Source organism: Atractosteus spatula, chromosome 7, assembly GCF_055471065.1.
Source record: "Atractosteus spatula isolate fAtrSpa1 chromosome 7, fAtrSpa1.hap1, whole genome shotgun sequence".
Lineage (NCBI taxonomy): Eukaryota > Metazoa > Chordata > Actinopteri > Semionotiformes > Lepisosteidae > Atractosteus > Atractosteus spatula.
In genome coordinates, this window is record NC_142712.1 from 6905847 (window position 1) to 6933639 (window position 27793).

General features: G+C 43.1%; 2 protein-coding genes across 4 annotated transcripts; one reads left to right on the forward strand and one right to left on the reverse strand.

Annotated features, from left to right (window-relative positions):
* Positions 1-706: 706 nt before the first annotated feature.
* On the reverse strand, positions 707-7734 carry thap12a (THAP domain containing 12a). The gene is made up of 5 exons (XM_088922451.1): positions 7503-7734; positions 5268-5388; positions 4938-5045; positions 4245-4281; positions 707-4148 (listed from the first exon to the last, which is right to left on the reverse strand). Exons 1-5 carry the CDS (start codon positions 7589-7591, stop codon positions 2266-2268), a joined length of 2238 nt encoding a protein of 745 aa, XP_088778577.1. The 5' UTR covers positions 7592-7734; the 3' UTR covers positions 707-2265.
* Positions 7735-8984: 1250 nt separating this feature from the next.
* Positions 8985-27091, forward strand: emsy (EMSY transcriptional repressor, BRCA2 interacting). 3 transcript variants are annotated; one of them, XM_088921977.1, is made up of 20 exons: positions 8985-9176; positions 10784-10892; positions 11417-11516; positions 11804-11878; positions 12427-12602; positions 12710-12868; positions 13407-13666; positions 14139-14373; positions 14935-15156; positions 15514-15663; positions 16238-16411; positions 16677-16810; positions 17441-17620; positions 17862-18066; positions 18665-18829; positions 19350-19505; positions 20765-20961; positions 22308-22913; positions 23194-23619; positions 24659-27091. In XM_088921977.1, exons 1-20 carry the CDS (start codon positions 9174-9176, stop codon positions 24854-24856), a joined length of 3930 nt encoding a protein of 1309 aa, XP_088778103.1. In that variant the 5' UTR covers positions 8985-9173; the 3' UTR covers positions 24857-27091. The 3 variants fall into 3 exon arrangements, with proteins under 3 accessions (XP_088778103.1, XP_088778101.1, XP_088778104.1); XM_088921975.1 differs by having other exon boundaries at positions 9040-9176; positions 13377-13666; XM_088921978.1 differs by having other exon boundaries at positions 9040-9176; positions 13377-13666; positions 22308-22760.
* The last annotated feature ends 702 nt before the right edge of the window (positions 27092-27793 follow it).

Here is a 27793-nt window from a genome sequence, read left to right on the forward strand (position 1 = left end):
ACGTTCCCTCCTGCGACGTTGACTTTTTTATTACAGCCACACTAGCAAATTACAGTTTATAAAGAACATCCCCAGCCTTGCACTTGCAGAAGAGTTATGCACAACCCAGCACACGTGCTACAAAGAACCATGGCAGACTGAAATTTCAACGTTGTTTTCTTTTAAATCTCAGATTACAAAGAGACAAAAAAGTAATATAAAAGACTCGCGTGTGTGTAGTAAAGCATTCAGAACTTAAGACTTTAGTTATAACTTTGCGTGAACACGAAAACTCAACTTTTCCTCATTTTTGTTCCCAAATAATAATAATTGCTTACACTTATATAGCGCTTTTCTAGACACTCCACTCAAAGCGCTTTACATGTAAGGGGGACTCCCCTCCACCACCACCAATGTGTAGCATCCACCAAATGAAACCTCTTTTCAATATCAAGAAGATGTTTATTCCTGGTGAGTGCAGTGGCAAGATGGAGCCTACAGTATGTGACAAACAGAACAAACAAACTCCACACAGAAGACACTCCATTCTGGAACCCAGGATCCAAACTAACGGCCACTTCAGAGCACCGCTCATCAAAATGAACCAGCATTACATAAAATCATTACACCTCCCAATGTGACACTGTACTGTAGCATTAACCCCAAATAATTTATCTCTACGGTAGTATATCACAAATAATTCAAAACAAAATCTAAACCCAAAAAAACAATATGCAACTTGCTTTATTTTAACAGATAATGGTACAACTATTCATTAATGCATCATACAATTCATATTTAAAAATGAACATCTTCATCTCCAACTCAGGGAACACAACCTAATCATTCATTGCAATGGGATACTGCTCATGATATTCATCAACTGATACACTCTAGGTTTAGGTAAAATATTCAAAAGATATTTGAATATTTCTGCTTTAGACCTTTAATATTATGTGTAAAAACAGTTAATTGTTTACTAAAAAATTTGATTCCAGATTATAAGTGTAACAGTTTTCTTCCTGGCACAACATAAAAGAAAGAACCAACTTTCATACTATGAATCAGACACTGTCCATAACATTTTTTTTCCTCTAATTCTAAAACAGCTAACCTAATTTAGACGGTATTTTAACTCATGATTGTAGAAATATTCAGTTTTTTTTTTTTGTTGGAAAATTAAGACAAGAAAACAAAATACAAAGAAATTAAAAACCAAGTCTCTCCACATTTTCTGGCTCCTCTTTTTAAGCAATCGCTCTAAATAAGGGATTAAAAATGACAAACATCACAATGAAATGTCTAATTATAAATAATATGACAACTATAAAATATTAAAGGCAAGGACAACTGGTCTGTACATCTTCACCATGTACAATTTTGTTTCCATTTTACAAACACAAAGGAACGCGGAGTGAAAAATTCCTCTCTTTCTGGCCGGTCTTTGAGGAAAACTTCACAACTGTAAACCTGGTCTGTCCAGTCCCCATCTAGGAGGGCCGGTATTTCTAATCATTAAAGCCGCAGGATCTAGAGATGTTATACAAGCAGTCCAATCAAGCAAAACCAAGCAGATTTAGGCTATCAAGAGCCAAGTCGGGGGAAAAAACCTGCAGATACACAAGGCTTTGAGGACAAGGACCGGATCAGCCTGCACTAAGCTATTCTTTTTAATCTTGTGGTGATGTCAACAGGAAGTGCACAATTCGGCCTTGGGATTTTTACATTCCATCTCCAAAGTACTTGTCAACTGCAAACCTGCTGCTTTTTTACAACTTAAAAACCAGCTCCCAGGTGATGACATCCAAGGGTGTAACCTGACTGACTTGTTTGGTTAGTGCCTACATTTTAAATCAATGGTAATGTTATAAAAGACTCATCCAATTAAGATGGGGGGGCCTTACAAAAAAATTTAAAATATATTACACGTAGAACACAAAGTATATTAAACTCTTGCTTCAGCACAACCGCAGTGAATAAATGAAATGGTTATTGTTAATATCCATTCACTGTTTCAGCAGATTTTATTTTGTACAAACAGAAAAAATGGCATCTGTAATGCACTATCAAAGAACATACAAACACAGTCCCTAGAATGTACCAGCAAAATGTATACGACAGTAGCTGGTTCTTTAAAACTATAAAGATCAAGGCTTCCACGCGACATACGTTTATTTTTTTGTCTGCTTGTTTTTGTCCTTCGTTTTAATGTTTGTTTTCTAGGTTTCAAAATATACACTTCAGAAAAAAAAAGTGCTTAATGTCAGCCTGTCAGCAAGCCAGGCCTCACTCTTCTTCCTTCTCGGGGTACATTTTAGTGTAGGTATCAACCATGAAGTCTAAATCATGCTTCACGTCGTAGTTGATGTTGAGCAGAGCCAAACTCCTGGACCTGTGGCTTACAGGCGTGTCGGCCAGGTATGCTTTCAAGCGCTTGCGTGCAACTCCGTACTTGCTGTTCTCCAGGTTCAGGACCGGCAGGGTGCACAGAACTTTGAGGAAGGAGTACACGTTGGGAAAAAATTTGACTTCCGAGAGCTGCAGAGTGTCGTAGATGGTGGAGGGCAGACTGAACTCTTTGCCTCTGTGCTTCCATTTGATCCTCCAGCAGTGGAGCTCAGCAGGAAGAGTGTCGGGGTTGGGAAGATCGTTCTTATAGATGTCCGCATTGTTCTCTTCCGACGTGTTGAACTTAAGATGCCCCATGACAAAGGGGACAAGCGACAGGCATTTGAGAGCTTTCAAATGATTTTCCGAGAAAACGTCCTTCAGCTCTTGTATGACCCGTCCCACAACGGGAATGCTCAGAAACTCCTTAAAGTAACTTTCGGGTTGGATTTCCAAGCTCGTTTCTGCTCGCTGTTTTCGGAGGTACAGCCTAGGCACCTTCACGGGGATTTCCATGGCGGCGGCCAAATTAATAGCCTCTTCAAACCAGAACTCGTGGTAGACTTCGATGTTGTCCATGACCTCGTTCAGGGAGTGCAGGACCGCCGTTAAACTGTTGGCGGCAAAATACACATCCAGGGTCTGCCCCTGCAGATTCTTGCCAAAGGCCCGGGTGAAGGACAGTGCGTATTTCAAGACCACGAGGGTCACTACAAACTCAAAGTCTGCCAACGTCTCCGATATCACGTAGGCCTCAGAGGTGATCCGGTCACTCCACTTCAAATCCTCATTGAAATGGATGCTGTCCATGCACAGCAGAAGAGATTCTAAGAGGTCCACTGCTAACTCAAAAGTATCATGCCGTTCTGTCCAGTTGGTCCGGCAAACCTCTTTGAGCTCGTTTGCCTTGGCCTCGTTGTTCTGATGGAAGATGGAAATGGCGTGCTCCAGCTCCGCCCTCGCCAGAGCCGACTTGCTGAAGAAGGAGTCTATCTTCTTCAAGGTCGACATGACCACCTGAACGCTCGTGAAGGGCAGAGAATTCGCCAGGAAGATGTTCAGGGCGCACGTGGAGCAGGGAGTGTACACCGCCATGGGGTACTTTTCCATCAGCCTGGTCGCGACCGATTTCATTTTGCACACAAACACCCCAGAGCTGACGTGAGCCTGGCCCCGGCAGTACTCCATATTCAGGCCCCACTTTTCCGTGATTTCGGCGAGGAGTCTGTCCGCCAGGGCCTCGTCGTCCCCCTCGCAGGGCAGGAACCCGATGAACTCCTCCCGCAGGCAGTTGGCCTGGTCGACGAAGCGCAGGAACAGGGGGAGGTGGTCCTCCCCGCCGATCTCCACGGCGTGGTCCGTGACCAGCGAGAAGAAGCGGCACTCCCTGATCTCCTGCAGCAGCTCCTCGCGGATGCAGCTCTCGCACACCTCCAGCATCCGCCTCTGCTGCAGCGCGGGGCAGTACTCCACGTTCACGGCGGCCATCTCGAACCTCTTGCGCAGGACCTCGTCCCCCGCGTTGATTCGGTACTCCAGCAGGGCCTGGAAGTTGCTGGGGGTGAAGGACTCGCTCCCTTCCTCGTGTTCGGCGTGCCCATTCAAGGGGATGTTCTGCTTCCCGATCACAACTATGATCTCAAACAGGGATTTCAGGTAATCCCGGATTTCCTTCTCCTCGGGGGTCATCGGAGGGGCATCTTCCACACTCTCGCCGCCCTCCTGTCGCTCGCCTATTTCGTTCTCCTTGTTGGTTTCCACCTGCTCGCACGAAGCTTCCACTTAAAGAGAAACACAAACAAACGAGAGAGAAACTGAGCTATTATTCAATATTCGTTGCGGCAAAACCGCTCCCAAGTTAAAGTTCTGGAACTTACGTCTCCTCTCTTTAATCTTCCTCAATTCTTCCTCGGTCTGCAAGGAACAAAAAAAATATACTGTGCTTCAAGATGCGGATGTGAGCAATTCGCATTTCAAGAAACCCAGGGCTCTTTTTGCAAAGCATCTTCACCGTCTTCTCCCCCAAAACACGGACTGAAATGTATCTGTAGGTCACCGCTGCTAATCACCTCATCCGATACATTTATACACATTTTTGTTGTGCATCACGGTACTTCACGTTTGTAAAGTTGGGGAAAAAAAGCAAGACCTACAAGATGAGATGTATCATCATACAGGACCTATTTTATATCAACATGTTATATAACAAATTTAGATTCAAATTTGTTTGAACAAAGGGCAGGGTGAAAAAAAAGTTTGCTACGAAAGGGTAAGGTTTATATCGCTCAATAAAATATTTTTCTGTTGCATGATCAATACGTTGCAATTTCTCCATCATCCTACTGCCCATGAAAAACCTGGTTCTTCCCGCACTTTTCTTTGTAGGACTGTGAAGGGCCCATTTCCGGATGTTCTTTTTCCTTTCCCTGAATGACTCCAGACATCAAGATTTAAACAGCAAACGTTATCCCTTGGGTTTGAGTTTTATGAGCCTGGCACTCCAGAACGGTGAACAAATTGTGTTCTTTTTCGTTCTATAATAATTAAACATGGGGAAGGGTCAGACATACCAGCTCTTTTATTCTCTTGCGGTGGCGGCTGTGCGGGTTGTTGAGGTGGCTCGTTAAGTCAAATATGGTTGGCACTGCACTGTCCTTCAAGACAGTCCTGTACGGGCTCTGAAAAGAACGTGCAACAAACAAGGAAAGGCAATGACACTGGTAGTGCAAAAACTAACAACTAACCAACAACTTTTGAAGGCCTTAAGTAACTGTAAAGCTTTTAACAAGTTTATGAGGGATTCATTAAGTCACCAAATTACATTTAAATGATGTAAACCCCTAACACTTCAAGACAATTTACTAGGATTGTTTTTTTCCCCCTCTTTTTAAGAGACTTACACTTTTGCAGATCATGGAAGCCTCAAAGTGTTTGGCACACAGTCGATAGTGCTTATTCAGCTGATCTGAAGTCTTGCCCTCCAGGTCTGCCCGTCGGCAGTTCTCCACCCAGAGCTTGCATCTAAACACAGGACACCACATGGGAGAAATAATTTCAGGCACACAAACGTCAATACGATTACGACTCATCTCTTACTTCTGCTCAATCATGATCTTCTCCATTACCCCTTCTGGGCCATGTATTATATTCTAGACTGTTAGTTATGTTAGTAAGTTACAAAGATGCAAACGCAACTTCATAGTTACCCTAATTACTGAGCCATGCAGCTTACAGCTACCTGCGGAATCGCAATATTTTCTTTAAAGATGAGCAATACTGCTATGTAGAGAAAAAAATATTCACTTATCATGAATATATTAGGATGCTGTAGCTTCTTAAAATCCCAGTGCAAAACTAGTTTCACTATTACCTATAAAAATATTAATACAATGCCCACTCTTGCATTACTTTAAACGTTGAGTACTTTGCACTTTTTTTTTAATAATAAAAAACGTCATTTTATATAGAGGCTTTAAAAGATGCATCTCAAAGCGCTGTACAGTAGGCATAAAAAAAAGATTATAAGGACATAGTTATAAGGTTAGCAAATTTCAAAATAAGCATATAAGAAACACAAGCAGATAGAGGTGCAGCATTAGAAAATGGAGCAGACAAAGCCATTCTGAAAAGAAAGGTTTTGAGTCTAGATTTAAATGCACTCAGGGTAGGTGACTCTCCAATACCCTTGGGGATAGAATTCCAGAACTTTGGGGTGAAGAAAGAGAAGGCCCCATCCCCCCTAGAGTGTAAACAAGCTTGGGGGACAGACAGGAGATCAGAGTGTGACTAACAAAAGGTTGCAAGGGGAGGAGTAGACAGATAATAACTCAAGATAATAGATAATATTATCTCAGATAATAACTCAGACAGGTATGGAGGTACCAAGCCACACAGAGCCGTATAAGCAAACATGAGGACTTTGAACTCGACTCGAAACCTGATAGAAAGCCAGTGCAAGGGCACCAAGACAGGAGTAATGTTATCACTTTCACAAGACCTCCTCAGAACTCTGGCAGACAAATTCTGAACATATTGGACTTTGTTCATTGTGGATTTAGATACCCCAGTGAGTAGAGCATTGTAGTAATCAATTTTAGAAAAGACTAATGCATTTTTACACAAAGATCAGACTATCATATGCAGTATTAAAGAGTTATGGTAGTGCTTTACATGCAATTTAAAGTGTTCTACACACATTTGAGTAGGGATCAAAATTGCAAAGGCTTCAATCAAGCGACCCATTTAAATCAATTAAGAGTGAAAATCAGCAGGTTTGCGAATCCACAGAACCCAAGCTGGGAAGCCCTAGCCCGAGACTGGCTCCTTTTAATTCCTCCATAGCTCAGTCACCATTGAGCTAATTATTTTACTAGATAACTGCAATATTTCTTAACAGGCTCAGATGTGTTTATATAGGTTTTTTTTGAATAACCATCTGTAAAATGCCTTAACAAAACTCTAAGAAATAAAGTAACAAGATTAATTGTTTATTTGAATGCTGAGTTTGGAACAAATACCAGAAGACAGCAGGCCCTGAAGTAACTAAATCTGAGACTCTTAGCATAAGGGTCACAAAGACAGTAATTTTCCAGACCAGGGGTTTAATGCATAGTAGTCTTTAATAGAGTAATCTGTCTCCGGTGAAAACCCCGCCTTCTTCAACAAAAGGCCTAACTTGAGTATTTGCTCTTTCCTCACTGTTGCGTGCCGGGAGAGCCAAGTAGCTTTTAGAAAGCCAGCTTTAGAATCCACATCATGATTTCATACCTTTTAACAAAGGGAAATCACTCTTAAAAAAACTATTCAGCCGTTTATTATAGCAAACTTTTTTTTAAAAAAAGTGATTCGTATAAGTAGCGTGAATGCAGGATGTCTGGAATAGCCCTGCTTTTGTATTACTTGAAACTGCATTTTGAACTCAACTGTTTATTTATCTTTATGAAATAGGGATGCAAGATTCTTTTTCTTTACGCACACCTTATCCTTCCACTGTTCTGTACAAGATTATACGAAGAAACCCTTGTAAGGATTCTGCTACCTTCAAAACGCATTGTATTTTACTTACTCTTCTCCCGTGCTCTGCTAGTTAATCTACTTGAAATGAAACAACCGTACACCTGTTCGGTTAAACATACCTTGCAGGGTCTCTAGGAAACCTGAAGAAAGCCAGATCTGACTGAGTGCTTTTCCTGGTGCAGTTCGGGGCCGCGCAAAAATTCGGCATTATTCATGAATGGACGATTCGTGCACTTCCAAATTGTTACCAAAATGAAGTAATTTCACGTTACGCTAACTTTGGTTTAATGGTCGTAATTTATTTATGTGATCTATAATTAGAAATCGTTAGACGGCTACAGAAAAGTGCGCAATAGTGCTTTGTGTGGCCTGGAGGATTCAAAGCTATCCGTCCGCCTCCGTCCCACAATGCACTGCTAGTCCCCCCTCGATTTGCACGACACCCAGAAATTTCAGGGTCTGAAGGAAAGGAATCGCTCGGCACATTTTCTTCAATAATCTCAAGACTGCGATCAGAATTGTGATTTTATGTATCGATGTGTGGGGGGAAAAGAACTGTTTGAAAATATAATTGGATACTTCATTAAGCCACTAAATAAATTAATCGCACGTGTTTTCACTTAATTCTAATTGGTAAATGTCATTAACAGTATAAATTTTCTAATAGCCTGTCGCATTTATGAATTTCCAAAAATAGGTATGTTGGAACTTAGTAATTGCATAAGCCGTAAGATACATAAAGTGTGCATTCACTTAGAACCGTTAGTGAAACTAATCTCCGCATTTATTTTAATTGAATTTACAACCACCCAATTCTGCATGTTGCCCAACACATGTAGATTGTATTGTAAGATATTTTCAGATTAGTTTTAAAATACAGTGTGTAATTAGAAGTTAAAAGTACAAAGGATTTTCAAAGTCTGTATTAAGGAAACTAGCATAAAATAGCATTACCATTTTTCCCATTTACCATTTCAGAAAGCAAGGGTATTTTCTAGAAAGATAATAAGGGGATGCTCACTAATATATATATATATTCACAGGTTTAGGCTAATGTGTTAGAAAAACACCATTTTAGCCTGTTCACCACGTTAGCTTGCAAGAAGTGCCATGAAACCAATAACGTTGACAACTTCTATTTATACAGAGGATGTTTCGTACAATAACGAAATTCCTACTGATATTTCAAAAGGAAGTGGTTACAGATTCGACCATTTTTTTAATTCTGATATAACACCAGGACAAGTCTTTAAACAACGAAAATCTTCTGCTGCAAAATCTCAAAGTAAAAACGTCCAATATCTAAACAAGGAGAATCGGTTACGTGCATAGCCTGAAGTCCCATAGTCCCTAGCCACCACACAGAACGATAACAACAATGACGAAATGGGTCCTTAAACAGGAAATTTAATTTTCTTGCCTGACTGAAAAGTGTACATTTTCAGTACGCTGTCGATCTTACATTTCTTATCGTAACGGACACACAAATGTTAATGTGAATGAATGTAAGGAAGAGTATGAAGGACTTTAAATTTGATGTCTTTTTTACTTTCAAGGTTTATTTGTTTAGGAGTATGGCAGGCTGTCCCAGACGGGGTCCTAGTGTTTTGGCGTCGATTAATCATGGCGGAATCGAAGGGGTGTGAGGGATCCGAAATGGAATTTCAATAAAAAACAAAAAATACTTTAAATTAATGGACGAAAAATTGATTATCGAAAGAAAGTACAATGAACACAGTCGTCTGCCGGCCGGGATTATAACTAAGACCCTGTTTTCTTCTCTACAGTGAATGGTAATTGGTTCTTGTTTGATAACAATTTTTGTTTGCTTTATCTGTTTATATAGAAGAGATTTCTGTTTCTTCGTCAGAAGGCTGGCCTTAAAGATATATTTAGACAACGTAAAGTGGAGACTAGTATATTCTCTGACCGGGGTGTATGGGGGAAAAAAAATCTGTATTTCGATGTCTTTGGAGAGTTTTGCTTCGGTGGGTCCGTTATGTTAGCGTTCCGTCCAGCAATCCAGTTGGTTTCGAATCCAAGCAGTTGTGCTGTATGTAACCGTAACCGCACAGAAAACCAACGTTTAGATAATCGTTTTGGATCTGAAGGCATTACATTTTTTTGGGGGGGAGGAAGACATGGAGCAAGGATTTTTTTTTTTAAAAAAGCAACCGATTGCTGTGTTAAACGCGCGGATCATCTGAGAACGCAACAATCAGACTATTCGATGCGTATATGTACTGTATTGTATGTTTAATCGTTTATTTTATAACTCTTAAACAGCCTTAGAGCTCCAAATCGTGCTGCTTTGAAAATGCACGGCACTTAACGCCTGCGCGCTGCCATTCGGAGGCCGGCTGCTGCGAATCTCATTGCGCCTGCAGCGACTGCGTAATTCTGGTGGGCAGAATCAGAGGGCAGTAACTAGCGCGATGATTATGGAGGACGGGTTTGCGCTCCATTAAGTTTTTTTTTTTTTGATGCAGTTAGTTTTTAAACAATATAGAGATCTGTCATTTAAAAGGCGTCTTTTAAAAACTCAACCAATCCTAATTTCAAATACGACCGAATTTAACTCTGAAGCAGCTCAAATAACACATTTGTCATACAGGAAGCAGTAGCTCTCCGAATTCATTCGAGGCGCCACCATGAGCAGTAAAGGGAGGTGGAAACTTCAAGTTTCCTGTTTGATCTTTTGTGTTATCATCATAGTTTAGTCTTTTCAGTTGGAGGTGAGAAACTTAAAGGTGCAAAGCATGAAAAAAATGGCAATCTGTTGCCAAATAGAAGTTTGAATTCAAAACTCATGATCTTGAATGATATTTCACTCTACACATGTGACTGCACTGAGCTCTGAAACCATCCGGGATAATAATCTGTAAAAAGGAAATAGAATAACTATTTGCATTCATATAGATTTTTTTTTTATCTTACAAAGCATTTAGTTCACTCATCCTCTCACATGCAGAGAGCAACAGGGTGATATGTGGCAGTCATACACCAGCAGCCCCAATACATAGCAGATCTGGTACAGGAAGAATTTACTTCACCAGTTGGATTAAGGGGGCAAGGGTTTATGGAGGACAGATTGTGCAAGCCCAGGATGGAATTTCTCCAGGACAAATAGCCTTCCCAAAAGAAACACCACTATCTCATTGCTACATCTTCCCATAGAAGCTCTTAAAAAGCCATATTTGGAACCCAGCACAGTAAAACTTTAAGTCCAGTGATTTTGTTCTCATCACACCATGGTTTTTGTATTTTGAGTAAGGTTAACATTTTTATAAAGGGGTGCTTTTATTTTTATCAAGTTCTTTTTATTATGCTGCATGTAAAGCTTATGACCAGGAAGGTGTGAAAGCTGTGCCGGCTGAAATGTGCTTTTTTTCTTGGACAGTTCATGATCCAGCAGGAGAGGCCCCAGCCAGCAGCAGCCATGCCTGTTGTGTGGCCCACTCTCCTGGACCTCAACAGGGATGAGTGCAAGAGGATTCTCCGCAAACTCGGTGAGACTTGCTTCCCAATAGCTGATCAGATGGGAGTGGAGAAGTGGTTAGGGGGTTTGGGCTTGCTTGTAACTGGGAAGATTCCATGGTACTTCACTCCGATGGCAACAGCTAGATAACTGGATACACATTTTAAGTTGCTTTATATAAAGATCTCAGCCAATTCTTGTAATTTTAAACACGAAATCTTGAGTATGATGCAAATGTACACAGTATATCACATCACTAGTCGCGTATCCTTTTTGTTGTGATTTTTAAATAAATTAGTTAAGTCTTTAGTGAGGTACAATTACCAATTCTATTTTTCAATGCTTTTATTTTGTATATTGGAATATTGTAAAGCATCTTGTCGATTGTATTTAGCAGTTTAAAATTCTAATTTTGTAAGTACTATATTTTGGTGAGATTTTGGGCTTTTTTAAAGTGATTTGAGTAACATTAAAAGTGTTTCACAAGTGTACAGTGCGTTTTTCCACCTTGCTGAGTTAACTGCAGTGACTGTGAGGATGGTCTGGGTGTTTCAGAGCTCGAGGCATATGCTGGGGTCATCAGTGCACTGAGAGCTCAAGGGGATCTGACTAAGGACAAGAAGGATCTTTTGGGAGAACTTACTAAAGTCCTCAGGTAACTTGGAAGTTCGCTCAGTTTGCCTGCCTCTTTCCTAATGAACTAGAACTATTTTTCAAGTTAGTTGTCTAGTTTGGTTTGGCCTCATAAAAAAGAAATATCACTGTGTAATGTCAAAGAAAGCACACAGCACATGAGACATTGAACTCTAGATTTGTATAAAACAAAGGTTCTCTAAAGTTTTGTCCAATAGTTACGATGTATTTCTAAGTCCTGTCTTTTTGCTTTGTCCATGTGATGATCTACAAGCTGACCTAAAATGATATTGCTTTTTTCATTCTCAGCATTTCAACTGAGCGCCACCGTGCCGAAGTTCGCAGGGCTGTGAATGATGAAAGGTTAACTACGATTGCTTATCAGTAAGCTATGAAGAATTTGTTTCTCTCTTATACTGATCATCCTGTGTGCGTACATTTTCATGACTTTACACGGCACCTTCTAACACAGGGGAAGAATAAATACTAGATGAGCAAAAGGTCTGCTAAGGGCAATTTTGCATGTATTTCACAATTCAGAAATCTCAGTGTACTGTAATCTGTAAGTCGGTGAACAGTAGCAAATGATAACTTTTATGTATGTTGAGTACATTTAATAAAAATTAGCCTTAGTGTGAGTGTGTGCATGTTCGTGTCTGTGTGTGATGGACTAGCATCCCGACCAAGCTGTATCCCTTTGCTTGCCGGGATAGGCTCAGCCATAAGTCACATGACCCTGTACTGGACAAAGCTGATAAAGAGATGAATGGATGAATAAACTACCTTTTGTAAAAACAGGGACTTGTTGGAAATAATTGGAACGCTGGTTTGGGAGCAACGAAGAGGTGGCATACACAAGTCTAGTTAAATAATGCTGCCCTCGTATAAGGATGTTGTTCATCGAGTATTGGCGTTGTACTGTCCTCTCCTAGCATGTCGGGGCCCAACAGCTCTTCAGAGTGGTCTATTGAGGGCCGCCGGCTGGTCCCCCTGATGCCCAGATTGGTCCCGCAGACGGCATTCACGGTCACGGCTAACGCGGTGGCGAACACAGCGGCCCACCAGAACGCCTCGCTCCTGCTGCCTTCGGAAACCGGCAACAAGGAAGGTCAGCGCGCGCGCGCTTTCGGCGTCCCTGCAGGAGGGAGGAGGAGGCCGGGGGTTGGGGGGGGGGGGGGAACGGGCCCCCGGAATGACTGGTGTCTGTCTTTGCAGTGGTCGTCTGCTACTCCTACACGAGCACCACCTCCACTCCCACCACCGCCACCGTGCCCAGCGGCAGTGCCGCTGCCTCCGCCATCAAGTCGCCGCGCCCCGCCAGCCCGGCCTCCAACGTGGTGGTGCTGCCCAGCGGGAGCACCGTCTACGTAAAGAGTGAGTCGGGCCCTCGCGCCGCTCCGCGCCACTACCCCTCCCGCACTGTAGAAACAGCCCGGAGCCAGACTGTGTTTTGGCTTAAAATTCAATTAAAATTGTGCTTCGGGTAATGTTTGCTTCTGCCTTCAAATTTTGAGTCTGAAACAGCTGTTAAGCTGCTGCTCTTGAGCGGTGAGTTTTCAACTGCACGTTGAATATATTGCAAAACGTTCCATTTGTTAATGTTGTCCAGACTTGCTTGGTAATGCCACTTACTATCTATAGAGTTGCGCATTTGAGGCTGGGCCTGAGCATTCGTTCTGTTTTACACAGTATTAATTAAAATGTGTCTTCGTTTTCTTTGATTGTATTTCTAACATACCTTTCAAAAGTAGTGTCAAATTAAGAGAATTGGGTTTTCCTCTGTATGTCTCACTCTCACCACTAGATGTCACTGTAATGTTTGTTTCCTCAGCTGCCATTGTCATTGTTGAATATGTTTTTTCCTCTCTTGCTCTGCCTGAAGCTGAGAAACCAGCCCGCCCTCTCTCCCCAGGTGTGAGCTGCTCAGATGAGGACGAGAAGCCGCGGAAAAGGCGGCGCACTAACTCTTCCAGCTCCTCCCCCGTGGTGCTGAAGGAGGTCCCCAAAGCGAGCACCCCGATTTCCAAAACTATCACCGTGCCGGTCAGCGGCAGTCCCAAAATGAGCAACATCATGCAAAGCATCGCCAACTCTCTTCCTCCCCACATGTCTCCTGTCAAAATCACTTTCACCAAGCCCACCACCCAGACCACCAACACCACCACGCAGAAGGTATAAGAGAGTTTGTTTACTGGAGGAAAATTCATAGTCCCAGTAACACGTTTGCTGCAGAATCCCGGGTATAATTTTAGTAGAGCCTTATTTTTAAGTACTTTTAGTACTTTTAGTTTATTTTGCTTTGAAACTTTTATGCCTTTTCCATTGTAATATGCTGTGCTGAGCATGCTCCAGTGATCAGCAGCATCCGAGTAGACCTTTCAGACTGCAGGACTGGTAATTCATCTTTGGATTTGCTATAGTTCCGTTAAGTTCTGTTTCTTTGACTCCAGAATTAAGCCATTTGCCTGATCCTCATTATACAGATTGTCAGTCTGTTATGCAGAAACGCAAAAATGTTGAAAGATTGGTTTAGCTCTTCAACGTGTCCGTCCTCAAAACATCATATATTTGGCTTCATCCTATAGTAGTATTAACCCTTTAACTTTGCAGTTGTCATAACTCCACCCTCACCTTCTGTTAACAGGTAATAATTGTGACAACTTCTCCGAGCTCTACTTTTGTGCCCAACATCCTTTCCAAGTCCCACAACTACGCAGCGGTCACAAAGCTGGTGACCACATCTGTACTGACCTCCTCCAGCCAGAAACAGCCAATGGTCATCACCGCCAGCTCTGCCCCCTCTCCTACGCCCAGCACGGTGGCCGTGACAACTGTGGTGTCCTCTACACCCTCTGTTGTCATGTCAACTATAGCACAAGGTTAGACACGGACCCCGCAGGGCATGGTAATACAGGCCTCATTACTGAGAAGATCATTGCAGAAGATGTAACTATTGAATTGCTTCAGTCAACAAAGTTACACTAATTTCTTTCCACTATGTTACTGTAGTGACAAATGATAGCAAGTAGAGATATTTTAATCATGATAATGTACTAAGAAAGGTGTCATATAAAGTAATGGTGGTTTACAGTTAAATTTTAGTTTTAGGCTTAACTGGCATTATAGATTTAACTGTATGTGTAGAATTGTCCCCCTAATCTTTTTAGTCTTAATGTGTGCTGAAAAGATTACCTCTTTGCTTCATGTTCTATACTGTCATTATTCCTTAACATTGTAGTTTTATCTGAGAACATTTGGTAGTTTATATTTTAGTTTTACGTTGTTTAAAAATCATACTTTGTTTAACCACGTACGAGAAACCATGCATGTATTTTAAGCATTACAGTCAACAATGTCCCCTTCCTGTAGTTTGTTTTGGCAAGGGAAGTTGGTTCTGCAACTGACTGTGTTTATTTGTGACCCTGTGCCTGTTGTCTTAGGTGCCTCTTCTGCTGCTGTTAAAGTGGCCTCAGCGAGACTCCCCTCTCCCAAGACTATGATGGGCTCGCCCACTCAGATTCTGGCGCAGTTCCCCAAACAGCACCAGCAGTCCCCCAAACAGCTGCAGCAGGGCACCCCGGCCCCAACATCTCTGAGCACCCCGCAGGCTACCCAGACCCCTCCTGCCACAAAGCCCACCATCCAGATCAAGCAGGAGTCAGGTGAGCACTGGCTGGAATGGAGAGGCCTGGGTTTGTTCCCAGCTCCAACTGGTTTTTAAATGGCTTAATATTTGTTTTATTGTGATTATCAAGAGAAGGAAACTTGCGGCGGGCTTTTCTTTCACTTCACCTTGTTCCGCAACCTTTGTGTAGATACTCCTGTATCTTTTTTACAGTGTATTTAAATGTTGACCAGCCAGGCCATCACGCTGCTGTAAAAATGTTTTCTTTGGTGTAAACATGGACTTCAATGTGGGTGTTGGAAGGTTTATAGTTTCTGAGGAATAACTCCGGATTCTTGTGGTTTCCTCGTGGACTTGTTAGTTGATAAGGTGCCGTTCCGCCCCTCTCCTCCAGGAGTGAAGATTATCACCCAGCAGATACAGCCCAGTAAAATCCTGCCCAAGCCAGCCACTGCTGCCCTGCCCAGCAGCAGCACTTCCCCCATCATGGTTGTGAGCAGCAACGGTGCAATCATGACAACCAAACTCGTTTCCACGCCAACAGGTACGGCCTGTTTCCCTGTAAATTAATTCTCTGTGGTGTAGTCAAGGTCAGAACAGAACACTTTTATGTGCAGTATGCAACAAAGGTAGATTTTTCTGCTTGGGCTCATGTTGCTAATGTGGCCAGAATTCCTTACTGGAGTACGCAGAAAAAGGGAGGTCTTATATTTCCAGTTTTTGTTGTTTAGAAATACATTAACTTCTGCATAGAAACAATATGTGTATTAAATAGTATTGATATTGCCATGTAAGCATCTTATTTGATTATTGTCCAGGTCTGAAATGACAAATTTATGAGAACACACTGCACAGGAACTACTCTTACTGTAAAAGACGAAGTTTTGAATCACAGATTTGTTGTCTGAGGCAGACTGAGACATGGAAAGGCTTGTGCTTAAAGTGAAAGGTTTGCAGGTGTTTCAGTTTTTTTCTCAGCAACAGCTGAGAAACCTGGGATTTTTTAAAGCAATTTTTAGCATCAAAGTCAGAAATGCATTTTTCTGAGTGTCGGATTAATCGTTACCTGTGCTCCGCTATGAAGGGAAGCAGGCCTCGCTGACTGTGTGTGTGCGCAGGTACCCAGGCCACCTACTCTCGCCCGACAGTGAGCCCCGCCATCGGCGCCCGCATGGCCGCATCTCCCGGGGGCACCACCTACGTCAAGACCACCAGTGGCAGCATCATCACAGTGGTGCCCAAATCGCTGGCCACCCTGGGTGGGAAGATCATCACCAGCAATATAGTTTCTGGTGAGGAGCTGAAAAGCTTGGAGTGAATTTTCCTTCAAGGACAGAAATGCCACAGACCTGCAGTAGCTCGTGCCAGCTGGGATTTTTATTGTGTGCTCCATTTCATTGCTTCTGTATGCTGTGGGTAGATAAAGCTGAATATTAACTGAGATGATGGAAGTATATTGACTTTGTTGAAACTCTTAAGTGCGGCATGGCACGTAATTCTTCGTTTCCTGCTCAGTCTTTGCACAGTAACAAGTTTCCTCTTATTCTTTCAACCTAGGTACAACTACGAAGATAACCACTATTCCCATGACATCCAAGCCTAACGTCATAGTGGTGCAGAAGACCACGGGGAAAGGAACCATTCAGGGGCTGCCAGGCAAAAATGTTGTCACAACATTGTTAAATGCAGGGGTAAGAAAAACACAATCATTTTACAAGATAAGTGACTAGAAACCAAAAGAGCCCTTTAGGATATGAATCCCAGGTTATCGTGTATGTAGTCTGAAGCATTAGAAATTGTCCAAACACTGTTTAAAATGGTTTTTATTAACACCAAAGGTTTCAGCCACTATGATTAATTTAAAGCACCATAAGGTATAATATTCAAGAAGGTAGCTGTGTCAGCATGCTTAGGCTGTGAAGGAACAGGTAAAGGTTTATTCCATCCTGAAAGGAAAAGAAAGGAGACACAGTGTTTCAGCTGTGGAGCCTTCTTCAAGTGTATCTCTTTTCTTTTCCTTTGAGCATGGAATAAACCTTTACCTGTTCCTTTGTAATGTATAATGTGTGCATTTGAAGTCCCATCGGTGTATCCTGGGTGTTGGATTAGCTTTATTTAGCATTTACCACACGGGCTTGAAGGGCAGATGATGTGCATTAAGCATAGCATAAACAATTCTGCAGATTTCTGTTTACCTTTATCTGTCCTTTAACTAAATGATGTCTGCAAAGGTTTATTTTACTGTCAGTTTTATTGCCAGAGCAAATGCTTACATGAAATGGAGTATTTAAGTTGTCTGTGCTTTGCCTCTTCCTTTACAGGGAGAAAAGACTCTGCAGGCAGTTCCAGCTGGAACAAAGCCAGCGATCATCACAGCCTCTCGCCCCATCACCAAGATGATAGTTACTCAGCCCAAAGGCATGGGATCTGGGGTGCAGCCGGCCACTACCACCAAGATCATACCCACCAAGATTGTCTATGGGCAGCAAGGGAAAACACAGGTCAGCACTTTAACGCAGCTGTGCAACCTGACACCGCACCAAACAGGAAGTGTTTACATTATCTGTACTGAAACAAACCATCTGCAAGCCTGATTGCAGGATGTAAGAGTCATGTTGATTTTTCTTTGCTAACGTTCCCGAGTTTCGGGATCCCTGCCAGAATCTAAAAGGGAAAAAGCCAAACAAAGCAAAACGCATTGTGGGCCCGGGTATAACCCCGTGCACGGTGCTGTCTCTGCAGGTGCTGATCAAGCCGAAACCCATGGCATTCCAGGCCACCGTGGTGAGCGAGCAGGCCCGGCAGCTCGTGAGCGAGACGTTGCAGCAAGTGTCCCGCGTGACAGAGGCAGGGCATGCCTCCGCCCAGGAGGGGGCGCTCAAGGAGGAGCCTCCGAGCTACACAGAGAGCAGCTCCTCTTCATCAGAGTCCTCCCACACTTCACAAGGTAGGACATCCCATCCTGGAGATCCCCTGGAGATCGTCGATCCCCACTTCTCCCACCTCGTGTCCAGAGAGTCACGTAACACGGAGATCTCGTGCACGTCGCCACATAACTCATAAGCTTTCCCGCTAGGGGCTCCCTGGTGACGGCTGGCTTCCAGAAATTAAGAAATTCCTCTTCATTTCCCCAGGAGGTCTTTGGGGAAAATAAAATGATCTCGCAGATGGAAGGGAATCCTCCCTTTCCCAGATGCAGGCAGGGAAGACGGTTCCCATGTTTTTTTCCCTGCATAGAATAATAGTTGAAATTGTAGTGCCAGATTAGTCCACTTACGCCCTGATTAAATGTGAAAATCACATAAATTGCATATCAAAACATAACTAAAGCATTCATTTTCCAAGTGTCTTAACTTAAAAAATAAATCAATAAATAATCACATCAATAATTATGGCTAATAATGGTGAACTGCTGTCCTTTTCCTAGAGATCTAGTGAAGAGGGAACAGTTGTTAACTCCAGTGCAAGTGTAAGTATGTCATTGTGATCAAGTAGCAAAAGCATGGAGCACTGTCCATATTATACTTTTGCATGCTGTTTTTCAGATTCCCAACCTATAGTTCATGTAATTACCTCTAGAGGTCAGGAGTGGACAGAGCATGAAGTTGCTGTAGAATCCAGTCCCACTATTATTTACCAAGATGTAACTGGGGAGTCCCAGTCCGCTACTTCCACTATTAAGGCTTTGCTGGAGCTGCAGCAGACTACAGGTGGGTATTACCTCAGGGATGGTGTCTTATGCTGGTTTTCCCTTACGTCACAGTTTTTCCAAAGGCGAGATCGTGGCTTTTCCTTTGTAATCCTTTGATTGCACAGCATCATCAAATTTAGGAATGGAGTTAGGCAACATTTAAATCCATCCTGACTAGCCCATGTAAAGACTATGCAATGTATAAGTTTCCAAATCGATGTCTGGTTTGTTTACTTTTACTGTGAAAATGAATGAAGGAATAGGTAAGCCTCCCATATTGCAGCTGTTGATTCCTCAGGATCCTTCAAGCAAAGACCGGATAAAGTAATTGCAGTGATTGGCTAATAGAAGCTCACTAAGCAGGTGGAGTGCTCATTTGAAAATTGTTATATTTTTTTGTGTGCATATTTTTCTGGCAGTTTAAAGATCATCCCGTTCAGCAGCTCTTCCAAAAGGCTTAGGGTCGGCCACTTCTTTGATTTAGCCATGTGTGAAGAGCTCACGTTCATGACTTATTTTGGGCTTTTTTTTGTATGCAGTCAAAGAAAAGGTGGAGTCTAAGCCGAGACAGCACACGATTGACTTAAGTCAGATGGCTGTGCCAATCCAGATGGCTCAGGAGAAGAGGCAGCCCTCCGAGAGTCCCGTCATCGCTGCAGTGGAGCCTGATGTGGTTACGGAGTACATCACTGCTGGTATGTCACCCAGCCAGAGGAATGCACTTTCTCTTGCATTAGCAGAGCTTTGCTCTTGAGCCTTATCCGCAGATGGTATACTCTTGATGAGCTGTTTTTTCACTTCTTTGTTTCACTTGAACTGTTTTCACAAAAGCTGTATTGTACTTTGGGATCAGCGCACACCAGCTACCTGAACCACAGAAAAATGTTTTCAGCAATATGTTGTGCTAGATCATATATACTTAGGCTTAGAGACCATAACCAAGGTCTGGATCCTAATGTTTCTAAGAACATCACCCCTGGTGTAGGATATTAGTACAGAATATTGATTATTTGCCGTTGTAATCGCGACCCCTCGTGGGTCTCATGGGCACAGATTCCCATGGTCCCTTTCAGAACCTCTCTTTGGCTGGGCAGTTGTGTGTGGTTTCAGAAAAAAAAAGTTACTACTAAAGCTACAGAGATGGCTAGGCTTCAGTTAAGACGGTGTTTTTCTTTTGTTGTGAAGTGCTTGAGTGATCCTCATAAAACCCTGTATTAGGAAACTGAAAGCACTGGCAGCGTTGTTATCAGTTTGCAGATTTTTTTTTCTTAACCAGCAAAAGGAAACCAAAAACAAAGTGCACGCCGTGACAAGTCGAGCTGTGAGCTGGTCTTCTCAGAAGAGCTTGCATTACACCAAATGACATTGTCGCTAAGTGATTCAAGTCGACCTGTAGAATAAAATATTAACACATCACCTGGAGACAAAATGCACTAATTTGTCCTTCAGTGAAGATTGAATTTTATTTTGCAAAAGGGGGCTGTAATTCATAACTGTTGCTCATAGGCAGAGAAGTGACCCTGTCACAAAGCAGTTGTTGAAGCGGTTGTTCAAATCTCCCCAAAATAACACCAAACACAATTTTTTTCAGATTTTAGATTAGTGGAAATTTCCGTAATTTTGAAGTGTTCTTTTTTCAATAAATAATATAGACGTATAAATGATTTCCCTAAGGAGAGATTTTTGTGACACCACAAAACCTAGTTACTGGTGTATCTCTTTCACGGGAAAGTGTACATATAGTGGAAGTCATAAACCTACGGAAATTGCATTTTAAAAATGTAAAGATTTCCCTTCAGATCCGTAGATATCCTGAGAGTCCCGCGAGACATTTCCTTCAGTAATGAAGGAAGTGTGGTGCGAAGCAGAAGCTGAAACCACTGCCTCCTGCCACGGTGGCACGGGGAGGTTTAACCTGGCGCCCTCTCAGGCGGCGTCTGCTTTCTCTTTCAAGGCAAACCGAGCAAAGCCGGGGTGTCCTTGGCTGGGGCAAGCAGCGAGGACCTGACCCTGAGCTCCCTGCTGTCCTCCAGCCAGCTGCCCAGAGCCCAGCAGCAGGGGGCGCCCTCGCAGCCAGCGGGGCCGACGCCAGTGGTGGTGAAGCCCCTCCCGTCGGCCTCCCCCGTCACCGTGACGCGCATCGTGCAGCAGGTAAGCCCCGCTGGGACTCACGTGGGCCTGCGTGGGGGCTGGATCCCCTCCTTGCTCAGCGGCGAGCGTGGCCCTGCACTGTTCCCGTCTGCGTCGCTCAGCCACTGACCACAGACTGTCCCCACTGAGGGTGCTCCGCTTCTCGCATGAGCTCCTTCTACGCCCCCACCCCGTCAAGCGCTTTCCTTTAGGCATCGTAAAAGAAAAAACAGCTCGGGAGTTGTCGGAATTTGCTCGGAGGATGACGGAAGAAAACATACTCGTGCTGAGCTATTCGCTTGTCAGAAGCAGCCTCTGAGATCAAGAGAGTAAAACTGGAAAGGAGACACAATGGATTAAGCAGAAGGCTGTCTTCCCTTTGGAGATTCTTGGATCAGTTTACTACTACAGCATCCCCAGAGCTCCCCAGAAACACCATGAAACTAACACTCTTATTTTAATTCTCACAAATCTTCTTTAATCCTTGCCTTTTATTTGCAAAGTTAGATACATACTGAATACTACAAAGCTAATGCCACTCTATAAATTCATTTAAAATCATTGTTGGACAGGTATCCACTGGTGTACCTGGTTTGTTTTACTGTGCATTAAAAGTGATCTTTTACTTGGCAAATGCAAAGCTGTCAGGGCTGTACAAATAGAAATCATTCCCTCATGGGAGTTTCCTTGGACACCTCCTTATGTTAAAACAGAGGACTGAGTTGTAGCAGTGACACAGTATGAACCAAGAGTCCACATGTTTTAGTTTTCATGGATTGTGCTGTAGCTCCTTTTGCTGTATTGCAAATGTCGTTCTTCTCTAAATTGAGGTTAATTCTTTTGTAGATGTATGATAGTGCTAAATTGCCCACTTGCCTTGCACACTTTATGTCCTTAACTATTAGTGGCACTGACCATGTTTTCCACCCCTGTACGCAGTTGACATATAGGAGGGGACTCTCTCCACTTCACTTGCGCCCCTGAAGTGCAGCCCCTTCCTGAGTGACATTTCTTGCCAGCAGCCCCACTCCCCAGCTCAGGCTGGGAAGTGGACTTTGCTTCACCAGTCGAGTAAAGGAAGAAATTTGTGGGCCAGATAGGCAATCACTTAGTACTCAGGACCTCGGTGTAATGTCTCTTCAGGAGCATGGCTCCTCCTACAGCACAGCGTCCCCTGTCACCACCCTCGAGCGTTAAGGAAGATCGCCTCCTACTGGTCTGCCTACTCCATTTATGGCAGCAATTTGGTTTGCAAATCATTACAAACCAGCCCCAACTATCCTAGGCTTCTAAGGTATGATAGATCAAACTAGAAGGTTTCCCTTTGTGCAACTAACATCTGTATTCTGATTCCTGCTGTGTGGTAGGCTGTGGTGAGCCAAATGACACACGGCAAGCAGGCGGAGGAGCTGGCAGTGGAGGAGGGGGAGCTAGAGGGGGACACTCTGGACCCGCAAACTGGCTTGTTCTACAGGTCCTCTCAGCCTGCAGCCCAACAGCAGCAGCAGCAGCAGCAGCAGCAGCAGCTAAAGCAAGCCTTACAGCAGCAGGAGCAGGGTAGACACTTACCCCACCCCACTCAGCAGCAGTTGCAGAGCAAGCCTGTCAGTGCTGGCAACCAGACCGCCGGTCAGCCCTCCTCTCCCAAGCAAAAGGTACTTGGACTGTTCCAACAGGAGCAGCAGCAAAAGCCAGCAGCCCAACAACAACAACAACAACAAAACCAGCAGCAGCAGCAGCAGCAGCAGCAGCAGCACGTGGTGTTGAAGGAGAGGCCCGTCTCTGGGGCAGGGACCCAGCCCTCGCAGACTGTGGTGCAGGTGATCGCCGTGAAGCCACCTCACACTCCTCAGCTCCCCAAACTGCAGCAGGCTCCCACCACCCAAAACCGGCCCCTCCACACCCAGCTTTCCCAGCCCCCACCCCTGCAGGCCCACCACCCCGTGGTGTCGGAGAAACATCCTCCGAGCCAGGTGAGTAGCTCCATTCGGATCTGCGGGGAATCGCCCGTCGTATTCAGTCCAAGGAGGCTGACAATTAACAGAGCAAAAAACCTTTACCGAGCCTCCCGGCGCTCTGGAATAGAGGCAGTCACGATGAATTATTTAGGTGGCAGAACCTGGTGGATTTTGGCAGATGTATGTAAAGTAGTTTCGTTAGATAGTATAAAAATGCTTATTTTTGAACAGCTGTGCCCTTGCCCACTGTGAGGAACTGGTGCCCGTTACCGAGAGGTTTCCTCTGTCCCTCAAGGTGCAGCAGCCCATCATCACTCAAGGAGCCACCGTAACGAAGATCACCTTCGGGAGTCACCAGGCCCCCGCGGTCTCCAAACCCGGCAGCGGAGAGGCGGTGGCCAAGCTGGCGCCGGCGCCGGGGCCGGGCTCGGGGCCGGGGCAGCCGTCGGAGAAATCGTCCGTTTCGGACATCTTGAAGATCTCGATGATGGAGGCCCGGATCGATCCGGGCGTGGAGCCCATGGTGCTGGACTCCACCAGCGACGGCGGCCCCTTCGGCAAAGGCGCGGCGGGGTCGCAGGGCGCGGTCCCAGGGCAGCTGATCGGCAGCTCGGCCGCCACGCTCCTCCACTCCGGCCATTCAAAGCAGCTGCAGCACGGCCCGTTCTCTCGCATTCAGAGCCTGGCTGCGCAGAAGAGCAAGGACGTGGATGTGATACAGGTAGAAGAATTGCTTGTCCTTAACCTTCTCCAGTGAGTTCCTTCTTCCTGCTAATTGTCCCCCCCCCCCCTCCCCCCCAGTGAGTGAGTCACCCACACTTTAACTTCAATAACAAACCACTATTATTTGGTTGCTGCAAATGTATTGAGTTATATACTGAGTCATCATTTGATTCAGTATGGGATAGGAGAAGCATTACACAGATACGAGCAGTAGACCAGGATATTCCCTCGATGTTTCTGTTATGAGAATCTTCGTGATCAGGTCCGAATTAGTCACTGTTACCCTTAAGGCTTCTTTAATGTTCCATGCTTGCAAAGATGAGTTTACAGAAAATGAAGTGTCATGTGAAGTTATGGTTAGGGCTCTGTGGCCATATTCCTAAAGTACTTAGGTGAGGGCTCTGGGGTCGGATTTGTAAACTCTTACTTGAGTAACTGCATTTTAAGTGGAAAACAACTGAAGTGGGGGCACTCAGATAATTTCATACTTTTCTTAGCAAGGTCCATTGTTCTCATCTTAACATTCCGACTTCAAGGAGGCATCTTTAGGTTGGTTTATTTGTGAGCAAACAGTGTTAGACTTGGACTGCACAATATCGTTGGGCAATTCTAACTTTAATAAGCAGCTTTGAAACTTGTTTGGATTTAATTTCATCTTAGACTGCGTTTGCATTACTCCATTTCTGTAAAAATCTAGCTTGATATTTTTATTTTTTGTGTGATTTCTTTGCCTATTTTTCTCACAGAGAAAAACAGCAGTATAGTACTACCTATAGTAACCATATGTTTACGATAAATAGTTGTTAGTCTCAGAAAAAGCCAGTGTTGCTGCTCTGATTCATTCAGGTGAATTAGACTAACACCATTTCTGCTTTTTTGTGTTGGTTTTTTTTTGTATTATTTGTCAGATTGTTGCTTCCTTGGTTAAGTATACCTTGGATTGGTTTATATGGGCATTCTTCAGATTTTTCCAGTTTGGGACTGGGGAGTTACAGGAAGCTAAGCTGAGTAATGTCTTCTACTCCTTCCGCTTCCAGGTTATCCCGCAGTATTCCATAACGCCTGATTCCAGCCAATCCAATGTGGTGGTGGAGCCCAGCGGTTTCCTGGAGATCACCAACTACACCAGCCAGCGGCTGGACGAGGAGACCGTCATGGAGCAGGAAGTGGACAGCAGCAACGACGAGGGGGCGGAAGTCAGCCCGCTGGAGGGCTGTGCCGACCAATCGCAATGACCCACTGTCGCCAAGGGGAGGAGCAAGTCCGAGGCCGAGACGCGCAGAGAGCCGGAGCGGTGCACGCGGTTTTAAACCTTTTAGTTTTGTTTTGTTTTTTAAGGGCCACACGTTCCCAATAATGTCTGCTGACGCAGAGAAGAACAACAACAACAAAAAAACTTACACGCTAAAAGCAACACTGCCGGAAAGGGACAACAGGGGCCAAAGCAAACTCTTGAAACTGCTCATCTGGGAGAGACGACCGCAATACTTGGGTGTTGCAGATCAAAGGAGTGGTGGATCCAGAGGAACCACATCAGTGAAAGCAAAGCAAAATAGACAAAAAAGTAGCATTTTCCTCCTTTCATTTTTTTAACACATGTAAATAGTAAAAGCACATTTTATGTCTTGTGTATATGATACTAAACTTAAAACGGAAAAATACAGCCAGGAGGTATCTGTGAAGTTTCAGGGGTTTTTTTTTGCATTTGAGAAAGTACTGTCTCCCTGGACTGAACTTTAGCATTGTTTTTTGTAAACATCACAAGAATCTAGAGTGATCTGCAGACGATAGGGTTTTTAAAATCCTACGCAGCGGACACCTTTCATTTTTATATTTCCCTAAAATGCAAGCAAACCTTTTGTCATCGTATGGGGGAAAACACCAGGAAATGCCCTGCATTGTAACAGCATCCACAAGCCTGCCTTCTGTTCTGCCTGTACATTGTTTCAAAAGATGACTTATTAAGCCAGAGAAGTAGCAGAAATTAGTTTTGTCAGGGGAGGGGAGCTACCAGACAGCTTTAAACCTTTTGACTTCTTTATCGCAGTGTACGTGGAGAAGGTTTTAAAAATCACCCTGAGTTATTAATGATTCTTTGCGGGATGTTTCATGAGCTTTTAGATTTGAGTGATAGCGCTTTGACTATTGAGGAGGAAGGAGCAGTATGTTTTCCAATACACTTGGAACATGCATTCTGTACAGAGAAGATGACATTCATAGGGACTCGGTGTTTGTAACTTTGGCCCAGTTGGCGCCATTTTTGAATCTTATGCCGATCATGTAGTTAAATCACTTTGTGATTTCTCCGTCACAAAATGAGTGAAATGTAAAAATTATATGTAGTAGTCTAAATGTTTAATTAAGCCCTTAAGCTTTAGCACTTTGAAAATAATATTCGTTACTGTATTTTAATTTGCAGACAAAAAACATCCATTTGAGCTGCTTTTATTTCTCTGGTTAATTTAACTGGTTAAGTGATTACAATTTCTGAAATTGCAACATTTCCACACAAAATAACCCAAAATGACAGAAGCATTGAGATTTTCATTTGTGAACTCTACCGCAATGCAGTATTACACCTGGTTTAAAGGGATAACAGGCACTGAAATAAATGTGGTCAAATTACTTTGGTGTTGAATGACATGAGTCCATAGTGTCACAGTTACAAAATAAAACAAAGAATTATAGTTTTCTCAGATAAAACCCTCATCACTTTTGTTCTTTGAAAAGAATAATACACTCAGTTACACCCTCTACATTTGAGAGAGGGTTGATGTAAAAATTAAAAGGTATTAAAAGAAATAATTCTAGGCATATCTGCACTCGAAATACACTCTTCCTGTAAGAAAGTAGGGAAGTAAACCTGTACAGGTAGTAATATAAATGGAAGGAGATAATGAGATATGTAATATCTCCTAAGGTTTCTCTCACTCCAAGATACTCTATGACGATATAAAATAAATACTTCCTCAGAATTAGGACAGTAGTAAGGACTTTAGTACTGTTTGTAAGTGTATTTTGAAGTTTTATGTTCATGCCAAACCAAGAAGACGGCCTTCAAAAATCAAACTTGTGATTCATCATTTTAATATTTTGAGATGTAACTCCTGTTAATTATCCTGTTCTGCACGATTCAGAGTGTGTCGCATGCTGCTTTGAAGAAGCAGAATTGAGCTCCCCATAAGTTATTTCAAGTGAATTTGTGAATAATCTGAAATTCATTTTCTTTTTGCAAATGTTGTTCTATTAAGAATGTGTATTTTCTTTTGGACAATTAAATCAGCCCAGTTAGTTTTCAGGATGCCTGCATCTTCCACATGGGGCCGGTACCAAGATACAGAGTAATTGCATATGCAGTGATTTTTAATGGATTTGCTGCACTGTTATCTCCGTAATACCAATACATTTATTTCTTCTTACATTGATTATGATTTATATTACAAATAAAAAATATTTTTAATTCTTTGGTCACCTATTTTTGAGCACTGGTTGAGACCAGTTTGATTATTAGTACAATTTGACAGGGCAGCAGTTTCTCGGTATCAGGTTGACGATTAATTTGATTCAATGTACATTTCTCTTTGGCATTTCCATACTCGTTTGACAGAAATAAATCCTTTGAAGACACTTATATAGGGTCTTTGAAGCAGATGTTTCACTAAAATCTCTCTCGGAGATAACATACCATGGATCATTTGGCCTAGATTGCGATTATAAACCCTGCCTGTGAATTTCTGTTATAAAGATGAAAGAATTAAATAATTCTGTACATTGAAATCCATGACAAGTCAAATCTCTTACATAAACATTCTCTGCTCAAAGACTGCCATGCAGGAGAATTGCAATTTAATTGTTTTTCAATCGGCCTTTTTTAATTGGATATCAACATATAAGTTATTGGATGATTCTTCTTTATTGCCTTGTAGCACAGATAGAAATGGACTGATGATTCTCAGTGAGTAGATATGAGCTTAGCATAGGGGGGTGGTGTCAGACTTTGCTTTAGCAGTTTGCTCTCTTAGGTACAAAAAAGCTTCCTTTTGTCTTCAAAGCCCCAAAAATTGACTCGCGGAAAAGAGTTGGTGTCAACGATTGCTATTGCTTTAGCCTTTTCAGACTGTTCTTTTAGAAAGTTTCCCATGCGAATCTATCCCACAGGTTAGCTGAGCGAT

Coding starts and splice junctions, on each gene's coding strand:
- thap12a (XM_088922451.1), bottom strand. CDS start 7,591: ATGCCGAATTTTTGCGCGGCCCCGAACTGCACCAGGAAAAGCACTCAG. Junction 5,046..5,267: donor CTTCCATGATCTGCAAAAGT/GTAAGTCTCTTA, acceptor CGTTCTTTTCAG/AGCCCGTACAGGACTGTCTT. Junction 4,149..4,244: donor GAAGATTAAAGAGAGGAGAC/GTAAGTTCCAGA, acceptor TTTCTCTTTAAG/TGGAAGCTTCGTGCGAGCAG.
- emsy (XM_088921975.1), top strand. Junction 19,506..20,764: donor TACGGAGTACATCACTGCTG/GTATGTCACCCA, acceptor TTCTCTTTCAAG/GCAAACCGAGCAAAGCCGGG. Junction 22,914..23,193: donor AGAAACATCCTCCGAGCCAG/GTGAGTAGCTCC, acceptor CTGTCCCTCAAG/GTGCAGCAGCCCATCATCAC.